Genomic DNA, 16472 nt, shown 5'->3' with positions numbered 1-16472 from the left:
TGGTTTAATAAACAGGCAGGTAACACACACAAAGCTAAAGGGGCGTTCACACCGGACACGGCGCGGCAAAAGCAATTGTTTTCAGCACCACTGATTGTTGGTGCTTGTATTGCCCCCCCCCAAAAAAAGTTTGATATGATGGGATGGCAGTAGTTGCATTTTTGAATCGTGTGTATACAGTAATGCTCAGTAATCTAGCAAATAGCTTTCCCAACCTGCTGTGACACCTTGCATTCTGTACAGTAAAAATAGTTGTTTTTCCAGTCTGGCTTCAAGATGAAAGAAACCTAAACCAGGTGCCAATGACTGGCATTTTATTCTGCAGGAGTATAAGGGTGTATACCAGAGCAGACAGAGGTAGCTTCAAACACAAGAAATACAAGCTGAAAGAACAATAAACCATTGTTATTATTTAATAATATGTTTCCCAACCCCGGCTATTTTTTTTTAATGGACTTTGTAGTCCCATCTATGAAAACTAACCATCCTTAATTGCTATTTTTATTTAACATTCCATGTGTTTCTTTCACAAATGTAAGGTGTGGTCACTTTGGTAATGTACAATGAATCAGACAAATCGTTAGGTTACTTCCGTAACCCTGGTTCCCTGAAAGAGAAGACGACCACCAATGACATTATGTATGGGATATGCCTGCCCATTGGGTAGGTATCGCTGAGGTCTCTATACCAGAGCTGCCGATAGGCCCCTTCCTGGGATGATGCACTCGGTCCCGCCCACCGAGGGGATAAAACTCTCATGCTGAGGAAGCCATTTCTCTTTTTCTATTGAATCCGTGAGGGCGACCGATGTGACCTCGCGGTTGGTGGTCGTCTTCTATTTCAGGGAACCAGGGTCACGGTAAGTAACCTAACATTCCTGTTCAAGTCAAAGACGACCACCAACATTAAGTATGGGATAATGTATACCAGAGCCGTCGCGAGGGAGAAGGAATGGCAGCATATGCGGGACGCACAAGCACTGTGTAACGCAGAGGTTAGCGGTGTGAGCTTACACCCTTAAGGACCCTTGTGCCTACAGAAGGCAAAGCAGGGTCTACCACATTAAGATGGTAGAACCTGGAGAAAGTATTCGGCGTAGCCCAGCTAGCCGTAGTACAAATGTCAGACATTGAGGTACATCTGAAGAGGGCCCAAGATGTAGCCAACCCTCTAGTGGAGTGTGCGGCTACCCTACAAGGTGGGGGCAAGCCAGCACTATTATATGCAATTGAGACTGTATCCACAATCCAGAGTGACAGACGCTGCTTAGAGAGGGGCTGTCCTAGGGACAGTCGAACAGCAGGTCAGATTGACGCAGAGCTCTTGTCCTATGCACATAGCATCTCAATGCCCGCACTGGGCAGACAAAATTCAGTCAAGCAAACGGAGGTGGATGGAAGGACGACTCCAGTTACACAGACTGATTAGTGTGGAAGACTGTGATCACCTTGGGGAGGAAAGCAGGGTTGGTGAGCAGAGACACCCTGCTGCCATCCTCCCAAATACGCATGCAGGAGCTGTGCACAGAGTGCACCTTCAGCTCGCTGACCTGCTTCGCGGAGGTGATCGCCAAGAGGAAGGCTGTCTTCATAGACAGGTAGTTCAACTCTATGCACCACAGTGCAGAGTGGCGATAACCTGGTTCTGGATCGTGTGCAGTCACACAACGTGGCAGTGCATGCAAAGGCAGTAACAGGAAAACATAGAAGCTTATACACACAGCAATTCAGCTATGGGAGAAACACATTCACCATGCCAAGCAGGTGGCCGAGTAGGCAGGCTGAAACAAGCCTGCTGATTCAACTCAACAGCAGGACACAGCAGAGCTGGGTCCAGTGGAGGAATCACACTGCTACTAGTTTTTCTTTTTAAACTGCTAGGCAGTAAGAAAAAACACATATATACAGTGGCTCTCAAAAGTATTCACCCCCCCTTGGACTTTTCCACATTTTGTGTTACAACATGGAATCAAAATGTATTTAATTAGGAGTTTTTGCCACTGATCAACACAAAAAAAGTCTACAAATTGTTCTAAATTAATTACAAATACAAAACAGAAAATAATTGATTGCATAAGTATTCACCCCCTTGAGTCAATATTTGGTAGAGGCACCTTTGGCAGCAATTACAGCCATGAGTATTTGAAGTCTCTACCAGCTTTGCACATCTGAACACTGCAATCTTTGCCCATTCTTCTTTGCAAAATTGCTCAAGCTCCGTCAAGTTGGATGGGGACCTTTGGTGAACAGCAATTTTCAACTCTTTCCACATATTCTCAATTGGATTGAGGTCCGGGCTTTGACTGGACCACTCCAGGACATTGACCTTTTTGTTTTTAAGCCACTCCAGTGTGGCTTTGGCTGTATGTTTGGGGTCATTGTCCTGCTGAAAGATTAATCTTCTCCCAGGTCTCTTGCAGACTTCAGTATATTTTCCTCCAGGATTTCTCTGCACTTTGCTGCATCCATTTTGCCCTCTATCTTCACGAGCTTTCCAGGCCCTGACGCAGAGAAGCATCCCCATAGCATGATGCTGCCACCACCATGCTTCACCGTAGGGATGGTGTTCTCAGGATGATGTTCGGTGTTAGGCTTGCGCCAAACATAGTGCTTAGCGTTGAGGCCAAAAAGCTCTATTTTGGTCTCATCAGACCATAGAATCTTCTTCCACTTGGTCTCAGAGTCTCCCACATGCCTTCTGGCAAACTCTAGCTGAGATTTGATGTGAGTTTTTTTTCAACAATGGCTTTCTTTTTGCCACTCTCCCATAAAGGACAGTTTTGTGAAGCACCCGGGCTATTGTTGCTGTATGCACAGTGTCTCCCAGCTCAGCCGTGGAAGACTGTAACTCCTTTAGAGTTGCCATAGGCCTCTTGGTGGCCTCCCTGACTAGTGCCCTTCTCGCCCGGATACTCAGTTTTTGAGGACGGCCTGTTCTAGACAGATTCACAGTTGTGCCATATTCTCTCCATTTCTTAATAATGGACTTTACTGTGATCTGGGGGATATTCAATGCCTTGGAAATGTTCCTATATCCTATCCGATTGGTGCTTTTGAAGAACCTTATTCCGGATTTGCTTTGATTGTTCCTTCGTCTTCATGATGTAGTTTTTCTTAGGAAATGTACTAACCAACTGTGGGACCTCCCACTCCTAATTAAATCCATTTTGATTCCATGTTGTAACACAATAAAATGTGGAAAAGTCCAAGGGGGGTGAATACTTTTGAGAGCCACTGTACATACACACACCTGCACAGTTGTGAGGGTAAAATAGCAGTCACCACAGCAGCGCGTGTAACTGTTTTTTTTTCTTTTTAAACCAGCGCTCCAAGTAGGCGGTCTGAAACAAGCCCGTGGAAGCCACTCAGCAGCGGTGGACCCCGATGGAGGAATCACGCTTGTATTATTTTTTATTTCTAAACTGCAAGACAGTGAAATGAAACCATACATACGCTAGAGAGTGACACAGGAATGAAACTTCAGTCCTGTCAAAAATGTTCCTGTCCCATCCCATCCCATGAAAGTCATCATTTCCATTCCTGTCCCATCCCATCCCATGAGAGAGTCATCATTTCCAATCCTGTCCCATCCCATCCCATGAGAGAGTCATCATTTCCAATCCTGTCCTGTCAAAAAAAAATCCCGTCCCATCCCATCCCGAGATCACCTATTATTTGGAGGTACAGATATTTTCGTATTCATGTATAAAATTTGGGTTTATAGGGTTTTGCATTAAACACTACCGTTATACTGCTAGTAATTTGTTTTTAGTTTTAGTTTTTTCAGAAAAAAATACAGTGCAAGCACAGGGTCTTTATAAGCACAATGTGCAATATAATGATGTAATAGATCAATTCGGTAATATAAAAACAACTGTTTAGAGTTTTGTGCAGCAGTTTCAGTTTCTAAATCGGTTACTAAGCAACCCGGCTCAGAGATTTTAGTATGTCAATGCCACAATAAACTGTCAGTGAATTACAGTATTATGAACCATTAATTCATTAAAAAAAAAAAAAAACATGGTATTGAAATAATAATCAGGGAGTATCCATCATGGATTTATTTATTAAAAATCGTAGTATTACACATACCCTTTCAACGTAGCACTGAAGCAGTACCTCCAAAAAATACTAGCTGCTACGGCCAAATCATAGTCTTTGACATCTCTGTATTATGATTTGCACATCCTTAACATACTGTACATATGTATATAGAGAGAGATATGTTAAATACATGCCAGTAGCAATCCACAGCGTTATTCTGTTAGTATCAATAATTCATGTATCAATATTGTTAACTAAAGGACTGACATAACTATTCAATTATGGGTAATATGAAATATTTTAAGTATCACTCTCTGTTAAACATAAGGGTTTTTATTAACCATTCAGTGTTGTCAAGTTCCATGTCATATGCTCTTTTACGACTTTAAAGAGCAAAAAAACACTGTTGCTGGTGGCAGAGCTGTCCCGTTCCTTCCCATTCACGGAAGCTTAAATCCCATTCTTGCCTGTCCTTAGGTTTATTTTTTTTAATTTCCCATTCCTGCCCGTTCCCATGAGCTGCACTCCTGTACCATCCGTCCCACAAAATTTAACACCATTTTTTTCCCATACCGCGGGAATCCCGTGGGAGTCCCGTCTTCATGTCACTCTCTAATACACACACACACACACACACACACACACACCAGCAAAGCTCTGAGGGTAATACAACAGACACCACGGCAACGCGGGTGAACTGGAATTTTTAAGCGCACCGAGAGGGCAGGCTGATGCAATCCAGCAGAGTCAACTCCACAGCAGGGCGCGGCAGAGGAAAACACAGAACTGCAAGCGCTGTAAGGTTTGAAAGCAGATTGCAATCGCAAAGCAATGTAGGCTGTTAAACCGTGCAGCACTCTGAGTTCCTGCACTAGCGTTATACCAAGCACCGTGTGCATCGTGCGTCCCGAGTACCGTGCACTATGTGTACTGCGTACCGTGCAGCACCATGCATTCCCGCACTAGCGTTGTAGCAGTGGGTACCATGCACCGTGTGCACCGAGTACCGTGCAACGTTGTGACTGTGCACTGACGCTGTGGTGCTGGGCACCATGTGCCATATGCACGGAGCACTTGTGCACCAAGATACCCAAGTACCAAGGACTATGCATGCGTCGCGGTACCGAAGCACCAGGGGGGTACCGCTACGCAATTGTGCCTACCCTAACCACACGGTCACACACACCTGGTCAGTGTGTAGCGTGCACCACGGGTGACACAAGGACCGAAACGGTGGTGGGCGAGTTGAAGCAGACAGCAAAAAAACGGTAGAAAGGTAGAATAGGGGAGAGCACACTGTTTGTTTACAAGGCCCGACTCACCGAGGTGAGGTCTACTCGACAGCGGAGAAGCGGCAAGGCCTAGTCCCGTGGAGGAACCGTGTACTCTCAGGAAGAAATAGAAAACCACTCGCGGGTGACTGCACAGGCAGGCACTCACACACGACAGACAGATAACAAAGACAGAAAGGCAAAAGGCTTGGTCTTTTCAAAGTCGTTGATTCCGGGAAAGTGGAGAGCCAGGTTTCAGCTCGAGTGCAAGAGAAATACAGTCGACTCGAGAAGCTCTTTTCTATCAACATGCTCAGCTAGACATAGAGGTCTTACCTTACCATCTTGAGAAAGAAAAAGAGAAATGGCTTCCTTTGGATGATAGTTTTATCCCCTCGGTGGGCGGGACCGAGTGCATCATCCCAGGAAGGGGCCTACCGGCAGCTCTGGTATAGAGAGCTCAGCAATACCTACCCAATGGGCAGGCATATCCCATACATAATGTCATTGGTGGTCGTCTTCTCTTTCAGGGAACCAGGGTTACGGAAGTAACCTAACGATTTGTCTGATTCATTGTACATTACCAAAGTGATGGTCGTCTTCGAAATGAAAGGGAACTACTTTTACAGGATGTTCAAATTTTGTTAATTATTCAATAAAAGATTTCTTACCAGATGATAGTCAATACATGTCACAGTTATTCAAGATACAGAAACATCACAATTATTGCAAGCCTCTACTAGTTGAATAATGGTATTCACCAAACTTGTAGTCAAAATAGTAATTGGCCATTACCTTCAACTGGGAACATTCTTTCTGACCAGGTCTGGAGTGTACTTTCCTCTAAGCTTTTATTGAGTGCATCTCATACATGGGGTTTCCATGCAGGTCAATTTACACATGTAATGGCGATGCATGTGCACGTTTGGGAGAATTACTCGGGTAAATCAGGTTTGTGGCCAAATAAAACAGCCAAAGAGAGGGATAGGGTAAATCTCATTTACTCATGTAAATGACGAAACACACGGGAAATCCACACCCAGTTTCGCATGGAAACCCGCATTTCACGTGTATATGTTAATGAGCGTGTTTATCCTTAACTATAAATATTGCAAGGGATCAGGTCAATTGTTACTGTGGATTCCAAGACGGCAGAAAGTAGTGGCTGATGGGTGATTTTATGGTTAGCAGTGGAGTAGTTCACCTTAATGCTAATGCAGACGGCCTTTTTATTATTGTTTTTTGCTGTGTCTGGTCTGTCATGCTGTATATATCTTGTGGGTTTACAGTTCTGTATAAAACCACTTACCATGAACTGCGTTATGCATTTGTTATAGTATTAAAGCAGCTGTTTGAGAATACCCTTACTGTAAAAACTACGCTAAAGTTAAACACAAAGAGCAAGTGAGCTGCTTAACTGAATTAATTCCCGTCCTTTTTTTGATCCCAGCTATGTCCAAAGACAACGCGCGTCTGCCCTCCACGTTAATAAATATAGTTTGTGAACTGGATGTCATGAGCCAGCTCGATCGCCCAAAACAGCGCAACAACATCCACTTTGTAGATGCCCTCTCAGAACTGACCAAATAAAATAGCAAATGGACGTATTGATTGTGTTTTATTTGTTTGCATGATTAATATTTAACACAGCAGTAAATCCAACACAACTTAAAGAAAGGAGAGCATCTTAGACAGCAATAGCCTCCTCAAATTGAAAAACAATTTGGTCAAGAGCAGTAAAGCACGTTATTAACCAAGCAGGCACAGGGTATTTTGCTTTAATACAGCAGCTTAGATTCACTCGTGTACCAGTTCTCTCCGCATGGAAACCACATTTTCACAAAATGTCACTAGTAATCTTCAAAAACAGCACGAGTACTTTACGCATAGCTAATTTACATGTCAACCTCCACCTTTCCCATTCATTTGCAGGACGTCGGGTGAAAAGCCCGGTTTACTCAAGTAAAATAAACTGAGCGAATGGAAACCCAAAAAAGCATTTACACGAGACATTTTTCTCGTGTAAATGTCTCTAGTTAAAAAAAAAAAAACTTGCATGGAAACCTCATGATTGTCTCTGAACATGCACAGTCTTACTCCTATACAATTCCATACGCTTCATGTGGTTTTGGTTTACATCTGTTTCACATTAGCTGAGACGGCACTCTCACATATAATGAACCTATACAACAGAGACCCTTTCCTCCGCTCCGCACTGGACCCTTCAAGGCCCTGCAATAGGAAGCTCTCGCATTGCTTTTCTCCACTTAACACTGTATACCTTGCAATAGGACACTTACATACACCCTAATTAACACCAGGCTAACATCAGACTCCTTCCAAATGCAGATCTATACACAGAATACAATATTACATGTTTATTTTATTCCTTACACAATATTACATGTTTATTTTATTCCTTTGGCTAACCCCACTATGACAGTAACTTGGCAGAGGTTGCTAATGGAGTTGCACCCGCACAGTCGCCATTGTTAAAGGAATCCTCATCTTCCTCGTCCAGCTGGAGGCTACCAGAGGATACTCGCAGCCTGGCAAGGGGGGCAGCTTTAACAAGCTTGCCTAGTACAGGGTAGTAGTAAGGATAGACGATGTCAGAGTCTGAATCACTACCATCTGTTCCACTACTGATATACCTTTCTGTCGTGCAGAGAGAGTTTGTTCGGTCCGCAGCCACATGTTGCCGCACCACACTCGGCCTCCTAGATGGGTAATGGTAATGTGCCAGCGGTGTAAACTCTGTGCTGTGAGCGGTGTGCAGGAATTTCATATCACACTGACTCCAAGACCGTTTAGGAAGTGCAACCTGGTAGTTTGGATTCTCTGCCATGTGTCCAGCTTCCTCTCTCCCTACATTGATTCTGCTGCCACAGCTTGTAATTCCGACTTGGTATAAACCATCGGGTCTGTATTTTTGAAGGCCTCTGCTAGCAGGCGACATGGAGAAGGGGTTCGAGAAACTGGAAGACCTGATAACGTCATCCACCAACGAGGCATGCCTCGGGAGCGGGGGCGGACACTCCAGGTAGAAGGATGCGCTCGAGACAAAACTATCTGTCTGCTTTGCGGCCTGGGTGTAATTTGGGGAAGCAGTGTGCCTCAGGAGCTGTGGGTTGGTGATCATCCTGCTGCGGTTCACCTCAGCAATGCTGCTGCTCCCCACGAAACACATGCGGCTTCTCTGGCCCTGCAGCACATCAGGTCGTCCCTCGGCCTCAAAGCAGGAGAAGGAGCTGCTCCTCGAGTGGTTGAAGGAGGCAGGGTCGGCTTCAGGCTTGGATCGTTCCAGTTCAGCAGCAAAGACTACCTCTACTGCTGACTTACTGCGTTTCCCAGCCAGGGCTGCCGACAGAGCTTGTTCGCTGTGTTTGTCTGTGTCAGAGTGTGTCTGTTCATACGCCTGGACACATTAGGTCAAGAAAACAACAATATCAAGTTTACATTAGAGAAGGTTGAGCAGTTCAAATTAGAGTTCAGCTCTCAAGTTAGAATATGCTACTTGTGTCGGAGAGAGAAGGTATTCAGATTCTTGTCACACAGTATTGCTTCTGATCAATGTGACAAGATTGCTTTTACTCCTTGAAAATCAATATACATTCCCTTAAACTGTTGATCTTTTTGACATTTACACAAAAGTCCTTAAACATAAAAGTGCACTTGGTATGTGTTCTTATATATACGTGTAAATTACAAGTAACTGTATGGGCCGATTATAAACCTAACCAAAAGATATGAACAGAGATGGTTTGTAACAGAGTGACCGTGGCCTAGGAAAAGGGTAGTCAAGCCACAAGGCCACACCTTTGGCCTCAGTTTACGGTCTGAGAAGCCAGGCTTCCATCTTTATTTAAGAGGTATCAGCTTTATCAAGGACAGAAGCAGCCACAGGGTGGCGATGGGGAGACACTATGAAGAACTCAACTGTTCCTGATATAGCAGCTGTGAGGTAACCACTGTATTTTGAACCTTGGCAAACCCTCTTTTAAACAATAAATACATACTAAACGAAAAACCTAAACTCGATTTACCTGTGTTGATACATCTGTCAGAAGGTCTGGCGATGATCTGCACTGCCGTGTATCATAGTGAGCTTTACAGTGTTTCCTGGAAATGAGAAACCTGAGCATCTGTTATTATGTTGTGTCTCGTGGACAGGTCGTTGTAGAGCAGAAAGGAGGACTTGCTAGTGCTTCTGCTGTCAGAATTATTTATAAAAACAAACCCCATTCTTATTAGCTTTAGTATTATTTTCAGTATTTTTAAGGTTACCATTTCTAATGCGTATTTTAAACTTGTCAAAGATTAGAGACAAAACCACTTTTCTCCCTGCATCAAGGCAAGGGCTCCATTTTAATAATCTAACCTGTGATAGATCTTCAAATGTAAAAAATGAAGACATTAAAACCCACACCTTGTCAACCATTTGTCATTAATTGTGTTTCTTTTAGTATTATTACAGATGTCTAGTAATTGTAACGAGCAGGTCCATACATCACCCTAGTGAAAAAAAAAACAGCCAGATTAATAGAGTTAAAACGCATCAAAGTGTTTTGATCCACCATGGTTCAGATCATTAATACAGACCCTGTGTACTAAAGCAACATGTGCAAGAGTCTAGCAGCCTCCCTCCCTCTGCTGATTTTCAAGGCAATGCTACCCTTCAGCAATTACTGGGACACCTCCACTACTGTATATTCATTCTACATGAAGGATAAAAAGAGTAAAGTATAGGTTATACTCTCCCTGGAAATAAAGACAATTACCTTTCGAAAGGCAAGTTCCTTTTCTCCCCTTTACCCACACATTCCAGAAGCTGCTTCTGGGTTCTGCCGCTGAGATTACAAGAACATTACAATGTAAATGGATTCATTCTTCATCTTTAATTAAGAGGAATATGAAACAATGCTGCTGCATCACTACCTGTATCTGAAACACGAGCCCTTGCTGTATAAAAGGGATTTGTGCCTTGACTGGGGCTCTTCAGAAAGCCTGAAGAATGCATGGTACTCAACACACATCTTCCAGAAGGTCTTACAGGCATCGCGGCTCACCATCGTGAACTCCACGCTGTCCTTGCAGGACGGCTGATTCAAAGCATGCACAGACAAGAACAAGAATAAATAGACACTGCACAGACAAAAGCAATATTGTGATAGGAAGAGCAGAGCTCCCCAGTGGAGATAGAGAATGAGAGTGGGCCATGGGCAGGAGCTGGTTGGCAAACACAGGCAGACGTCATTCTTTCAAAATCTCAGCATTGTTTCTCTAATTGAAGTGTGATCTATCCTCTATTTGATTACAGCCAAGTTATAATTCAAGAATGTGTATAGTGTGAAGCTACAAAATACAGTGCAGAAATAAACTATACCCAGGGTCTAATCTATAACAAATGTAATTTTGGAATTCCGTCTCATTCATATGCTTCTGAACAATCCTCTGTGTCATTTCACTGACACAGCTTCATCCAGGGTCTAGTGTGCCCGAGAAAAACTTCCCCAGCACCTCACTCAGACCAGCCTGCTAGTCTGTACCTGGGAGTCACTAGTGGGGATGGGGCTTAATCCAAAGCCTTCTTTGTATCTTCACAAGGACAACAGCTTTAAAAGGTATACAATAAAAGGAGTGAAATACTTACAACAATTTTTGCATGAAGCTTAATCAGAAAATGTTTCCTCTTGAAACTCACTTTTCGGATTTTGGCCCAGTTGAAGGTGTTTATTTTCGTGTTGCCCTGAAACAGAAGAAGTATCACAATATTGTAGGATTCCCTAGTAAGCAACAGCAGAGGCTTGTACAGCCAGGGTGCTTTGTGACACTGTGCAATACAACAGGAAACGACTGGCGCATAAACTACAGTGTGACCCTGTGCAATACAACAGGAAACGACTGGCGCATAAACTACAGTGTGACACTGTGCAATACAACAGGAAACGACTGGCGCATAAACTACAGTGTGACACTGTGCAATACAACAGGAAACGACTGGTGCATAAACTACAGTGTGACGCTGTGTGTGTGTAATAAAACAGGAAACGACTGGTGCATAAACTACAGTGTGACACTGTGCAATACAACAGGAAACGACTGGTGCATAAACTACAGTGTGACGCTGTGTGTGTGTAATACAACAGGAAACGACTGGCGCATAAACTACAGTGTGACACTGTGCAATACAACAGGAAACGACTGGCGCATAAACTACAGTGTGACACTGTGCAATACAACAGGAAACGACTGGTGCATAAACTACAGTGTGACGCTGTGTGTGTGTAATAAAACAGGAAACGACTGGTGCATAAACTACAGTGTGACACTGTGTGTGTATAATACAACAGGAAACGACTGGTGCATAAACTACAGTGTGACGCTGTGTGTGTGTAATACAACAGGAAACGACTGGTGCATAAACTACAGTGTGACGCTGTGTGTGTGTAATACAACAGGAAACGACTGGTGCATAAACTACAGTGTGACGCTGTGTGTGTGTAATACAACAGGAAACGACTGGTGCATAAACTACAGTGTGACGCTGTGCAATACAACAGGAAACGACTGGTGCATAAACTACAGGGTGATCATTAAGTCACTTAGCTGTGTTGCACAGCCAGTATGGATAAACAAATCTATTAACATAGAGCAACGAAACTTAGCAGATGAAGAGATTTTGAGTAATTCAATAACGGGCATCAATAAGTAACAGTCACAGCTACATATGCAAACAAAGCTGCTTGCAGAGCCTGTGACGCAGTCATGTCCCAACCCTGAGGACATGAATGAACTGCACACACAGATCTCATCGCCATGTTTCCTTTCAAGACTGACCCAACAAGAGGAGTCTTTCAGATAAGTACTTGTTTCTTATAACTATAATTTTCACCAATTATTGTGTTTTACATAATTTATGCGATAATTCAATTATGCTGTAATAATTTTTCTTAAATGAATTATGTGTATATTGTGCACTACAGCCTGTTGTTTGTTACGTCCCACAGCAGCCATCTGCTTTACTTGCTCCTTCCCAGGGATCAAGCAACATAAGTCGGCTGACATTGTGCTCTTCTCCCAAGCTGCAATAGCTCTGGCTGGTTATTTTATTCTCATTTGGGCTTCGGACAAAATTTAGAGATGGTTTGTATAATTTAAGTAATTATATAACTATTATTGTATGTGAGAATTGTATTTGTAATTCATTACATTTTTCTGTTTTTCACAGAGACTACGCACAGGCTTGTCTGCATTGCATGCTACGGCACACGTGTAGTGAGAGCAGCTGCTGGGCTCAGCAGCTCTGCGCAGGACCAAGAGGCTGCTTTGGGAATCCCTCCCACAGCATCTCGATGCCGTTTTGGCAACAGCTTTCGCACCACCATTACGAGGGCTGTTAGTTTAGAACATAAAGAACATAAGAAAGTTTACAAACGAGAGGAGGCCATTCAGCCCATCTTGCTCGTTTGGTTGTTAGTAGCTTATTGATCCCAGAATCTCATCAAGAAGCTTCTTGAAGGATCCCAGGGTGTCAGCTTCAACAACATTACTGGGGAGTTGGTTCCACACCCTCACAATTCTGTGTAAAAAACTGCCTCCTATTTTCTGTTCTGATCGCAGGAAGCTGTCTTCACGGTCTTCCTCATCCTCCTCTGCCACTCCTTCTCCCCCTCAGAAGAAGAAGAAGAAGAAGAAGTCGCCATTCCAAGTGATCAGCGGACACGGAGCAGATAGGGAAACTCGGGGCAGCAGTCTCCCACCAAGGAACAGTGCTCGCAAAACTACTGCCGCCTGCCCAGTCTGTCCCCTCAGGGCTACGAGCACAGAGTTGCCACAGGAGGAACCTACCACCTCTCCCGGACCTGCCCCAGGTCACCCGGATTACCTCTGAGATCCAATTGTTCTGGTGTCACCCGGATAAAGCTCCTGCTGTTCCCTGGCCGATGGACACCCTGTATAGTGTGCATGATGTGGAGAAGCTGGGCCTGGCCCATTTTCCGCCGGTGGAGGCTTCTATTACTGCCTTTGTCCCGGTGCCTAATTTAGTGCTCCAGTCCAGGGATGCTAACTGCCCCAACAAGCAGTGATGGGTCTCGGAGGTGATCCTCCAGCATGCCTCTACAGCCAGTGTGTTCGCGGCATGGGTAGGCAATTATAATAGCCTTCTGGGTGCCTACCAGTTCCATTAGCTGAGGTCCCTTTCTGAGAGTCACAGGCCCTCTCCACAACAGCTGGATGAGCTGCACCTGGTTAATGAGAACCTGCTCTGTGTGTCAAAGCTCAACGAGCAGGCTGTAGGCAGGAACCTGGCTGTGCTGGTAGCTATACGTAGGCAGCTTTGGCTTTCCCAGGCACGCGTGCCTGATGGGGATTACACCAGGGCATACGTTTGATCCCGCGGTGTACGAGATGCTGCAGCCCTCTCACTGCTCGTAGGAATCCACGAAGGAGCTGGTCCGCCTGTTGCCTAAGCGACCACCTCCAGTGCGAAAACCAGCAGCAAACCGACGCCCTAGGCCCCAGCAGCCTTAAAGTCCAGCACAGCCGGCTGCGCCTGCTACCAGAGGTGATGGTCAGAACCGGCCCGTGGCTGCTCGCCGCAGAGGTTTTAAAAGGTTCTGCCGCCATGCTCAGAGATAGAAGCCTCAGTCCAAGCCACAAGCCGAGCAGCAGCCCTACCAGTTTGCTACTACTTGCCCAGGGTCCCTTTTCAGGGGGCCATCTGGAGTATTGTCATCAGTGCACCATGGTATCTGGGTGCTTAATACCGTTGAAACCGACTTTTCACTGCAGTTCAAGCATGGTTGCTTTCCCTTTCGGGGCATGACCACAACATCAGTCACAGATCCACAGGACGCCGCTGTGTTGTCTCAGGAGGTGGCAGCTATGCTGAAAAAACGGGCTATTCGCACGATAGACCTCCTCCATTTGGAGGAAGGGTTCTACTTCAGGTACTTCCCAGTGCCCAAGCAGGATGGTGGCCTCAGACCGATCCTTGACCTTAGACATGTCAACCTGTATCTGAGCCGAAGGAGGTTCAAAATGTTGACAATGAAACAGTCAGGCCAGATGACTGGTTCACCACGGTGGACTTCAAAGACACCTATTTCCTCACCCCGATAAAGCCAGCGCACAGGAAGTACCTGCGGTTTGCCTTTCAGCGTACGAGTTCCCTGTCAGACGGCAGAGTGCAGAGACTAGCCACCTGTTTAGAGCTCTTTTAGCTCAGAGCGCTCACGGTAGTGATGTTCCAAAAACTTCTAGGCTTAAAGGCAGCAGCTTCCCAGACCTTTTCATTGGGTCTCCTGCACAAGCGCCCTCTGCAGGCCTGGTTCAATAGCAGGGTTTTTCAGCCCGCTTTAAACCGTGACCGCCTACTGACAGTGTCTCGTCACTGTCTAAAGGCACTCTCTTGGTGGATGTGTCCAGTCTAGGCTGGGGCAGTGTGGAAAGGCAAGGTGGCGCAAGGTGTGTGAATCCCCCCTTGGCAGGGTCTCCACATAATGTTTAGAGCTGCAGGCAGTTTACCTGGCCTTGCAGAATTTTTGCAGGAGGTTCAAGAGAGACATGTGCTTGTACACACAGACAGTGGTGGCTTACATCAACCACCAGGACAACCTGTGGTCACCCAGTCTCCATCGTGTGGCCCACAAGCTTTTGCTCTAGAACTTCCTCTCACGGTGGGCAGCACATCTGCCTGGGGTGATGAACTGGGTGACGGGCCTCAAGGGCAGTGGAGCTCAGAGTGGAGGCTTAACCACTGTCCTTTCTGGTTCTCCATAATAGGCGGTGAACCGCTGGGAAGAGATGTCTTGGCACAGAAAATCAGACAGGACTGGGCCAAGGTGCTCCTAGCAGTCCCATATTGGCTGAGGAGAATCAGGTTTTCAACCCTGATGCAGCTCCTCAGCAGCCAGCCGTGGAGACTGCCAACACACCGCGACCTGCTCAGTCAGTCATGAGGTACCTTATGGCATCCTGACCCATGGTGCCTGCATGGTGCCTAGGACTTTCCAACAGGGTTATTGACACCATGCAGAATGCCAGGGCAGCGTCCATGCGTTCCTAGTACAGGTACAAGAGGGGCGTCTTCCAGACGTGGTGTCTGCCTCGTGGGTTTGACCCCACGACTTGTCCTATGGCAGTAATACTGCAATCTTTCCAGGGCCTATTTGACAAGGGGAAATCCCCCTACACGTTAAGGTCTATCTGGCAGCTATTTCAGCTTGCCATGTCATGATTGACTCGGTCTCCAGGAGCTCACTTCCTGGCAGGGCAATGAAAGGGGCTCGTGACCTATGAAGGACATAGGCAACCTAATGCACTCATGGTGCTCAATGCACTCATGAAGCCTTCGTTTGAGCCCCTGCATTCAGTTAAGCCAAAATGTTTATAATTTAAAAGCCAGTTTCTTGCTTGCCATCACCTCTGCAATATGGGTGAGTGAGATGCAGGCATTCTCTATTGCGAAAGCCTGCTTAATGTTTACAGGGGCCAGGACAAAGATCACGTTCTGCACCAATCCTGCCTTCTTCTGAAGATGATCTCAGCGTTCCATGTCAACCAGTCTGTTGAATAGGATGCTTTCCATCTGCCTCCTTTCCAGTCTGACAGGGAGGAACAGCTCCATATACTGGCATATTATGATGACAGGACAACATTTTATATATATTTTATTTATATTTCAGAGTGTGAGCGGAGCGGTGCGCGCTCATTTGATATGGAGTGAGGTAGTTGCTGGAGGGGAGCGTGGATCGGACATTTCCGGACTGCTCTTTCAGAGCACTGAGCACGGTTTTATTTTTCTTAAATACATGTTCAGACATGGAGTTTGCACAAAAGTTTGGTTTAAAAGAAGGTGACGAATACAGATGCAATACAAATACAGTATTTTCTATTATGCCTGTGCATGTTAACCATTCATTTTCCAGTTTCAAAGCATTAGGCACTTATGTTTTGCAGACTTGAGAACTGCATTTTTTACAAAGTTTATTTTTTCTTTTATACTCAATGTGATTATAATTCATTATGGAGAGAAAAATATATATGCTCCCAATTGTGGAGTAGCATTTGTGCCATATAAAAATGTAAGGGTGGTCCGTCAGCCCTGTTGAGATATTCAGGTACAAACAAGCTCAGTATAAAGCTAATTTGA

The 16472-nt window shown here is 45.2% G+C and overlaps 1 protein-coding gene across 2 annotated transcripts in view; it reads right to left on the bottom strand.

The window, feature by feature from the left end:
* Window positions 1–5822: 5822 nt before the first annotated feature.
* Window positions 5823–16472, bottom strand: part of LOC117412110 (FERM domain-containing protein 7-like) — a 40925-nt gene continuing 30275 nt past the window's right edge. Inside the window, exons 9-13 of one of the 2 annotated variants that reach the window (XM_058988986.1) lie at window positions 10968–11063; window positions 10253–10416; window positions 10096–10164; window positions 9361–9451; window positions 5823–8732 (exon numbers count right to left, since the gene is read on the bottom strand). In XM_058988986.1, the coding sequence (XP_058844969.1) occupies window positions 7749–8732; window positions 9361–9451; window positions 10096–10164; window positions 10253–10416; window positions 10968–11063 (1404 nt within the window). In that variant the 3' untranslated portion in view covers window positions 5823–7748. The remainder of the gene's footprint in view (window positions 8733–9360; window positions 9452–10095; window positions 10165–10252; window positions 10417–10967; window positions 11064–16472) is intronic. The other variant, XM_058988987.1, reaches the window with a different exon arrangement.

Source organism: Acipenser ruthenus, chromosome 16 (genome assembly GCF_902713425.1).
Source record: "Acipenser ruthenus chromosome 16, fAciRut3.2 maternal haplotype, whole genome shotgun sequence".
In the NCBI taxonomy this organism is placed as follows: Eukaryota; Metazoa; Chordata; class Actinopteri; order Acipenseriformes; family Acipenseridae; genus Acipenser; species Acipenser ruthenus.
Note: the sequence above shows the minus strand (reverse complement) of the source record. Positions and strands in the feature narration are given on the sequence as shown.